Here is a 1,120-nt window from a genome sequence, read left to right on the forward strand (position 1 = left end):
GGGGGGGGGGAGAGGTGCGAGGTCCGTTAGCATGGAGGCCGGCGAGACGCGAGGAGACACGGGGAGTCGCGGGGACCGGAGAGCCGAGCATCATCAATGGAAATGGGAAAACACACCATGCACGGCAAGCCACTCGTTGAGATCGTCCCCGGGGGGGAGCTTGACCGAGTGCTGAATCTTGAAGCTGGCACCGAGGGAAGCCTTGGACTTCTTGTGGAGCTCATAGCGAATCGTGCCTACCGAGGTGGAGGTGGGGCAGGGCCAGGGTCAGTGTTAGGGAGATGGAGGAGGAGGAGGAGGAGGAGCCGCGGCAGACGGATTGCCGGGGGGCGCGAGGGAAATCCCCGGAGACAGGGACCCTGATGGGTGGATGCGCACCAGGCTCGAATTTCTTTTTCGGGCGGAAGGTTTTGTTCTTATCGAAAAGCTTCATCATGGTTGCGGTGTGGGGGGATGTCCTCGCTGAGAGAGAGAGAGAAGCGTTTCGGGCCGCCACAGGGATGTGCAAGCGGAAAGGGTGGGGAGGGGGGGGGGAAGGGAAGAAAAGCAGGAAGGCGGGAAGGCTGTCAAAGGAAAAGGACGGGGTCCGTGAGGAGAGGGCTTCGCCTCCCGGGTCCCTGGGATGGATGCTGAAAAGGCTCCTCCGGCCACCCAATCCCAGTCCCAGCCCCGGTCCCCGCCCCGGTCCCCGCCCCCAGCCCCTTCTTTCCCTTTCCGACTCGGACTGGTGGAATCTCCCTCCGCCTCGCCCTTCGGAGAAACGGAGGGGCCGACGATACAGGGGGGGGGGGGGCGTCCTCCAAAGCGGCTGCCTCCCCCTGTCCATCCAGGGGACGCATTTGCAGACGGGGGGGGGGGGGGATTCCAGCGCACCGGCGCTCGCGAGGGGTGCCAGGCGGCCGGGCGTGGCCAGGGGGGCTGGCGGAGCCTGGAGCATAAATAGAACCGACAAGGAGAGTTCGTGGCGGGGGGGCGCCACATCGAACCCCTCCACGGGTCATACTCCCCCGGGCGGTTGGGGCTCGTTTGCCTGGGAGCCAATCCCGCATGCCACACGCGAGGAGCTGTGCCTGGGAGCTGGAAAAGGCCCGGCGGCCGGCCCAGTCCCCTTCGCCCCCCC

The 1,120-nt window shown here is 66.2% G+C and overlaps 1 protein-coding gene across 1 annotated transcript in view; it reads right to left on the reverse strand.

The window, feature by feature from the left end:
- The window catches only part of H696_03105 (maintenance-ploidy protein MOB1 (MPS1 binder 1)), a 1,486-nt gene extending 938 nt beyond the window's left edge, over positions 1–548 (reverse strand). Inside the window, exons 1-2 of the mRNA XM_009496995.1 lie at positions 379–548; positions 117–236 (exon numbers count right to left, since the gene is read on the reverse strand). Of these exons, the coding sequence (XP_009495270.1) occupies positions 117–236; positions 379–436 (178 nt within the window). The 5' untranslated portion in view covers positions 437–548. The remainder of the gene's footprint in view (positions 1–116; positions 237–378) is intronic.
- Between the last annotated feature and the right edge of the window lie 572 nt (positions 549–1,120).

The sequence above is a fragment of the Fonticula alba genome (genome assembly GCF_000388065.1).
Source record: "Fonticula alba strain ATCC 38817 unplaced genomic scaffold supercont2.4, whole genome shotgun sequence".
In the NCBI taxonomy this organism is placed as follows: Eukaryota; order Rotosphaerida; family Fonticulaceae; genus Fonticula; species Fonticula alba.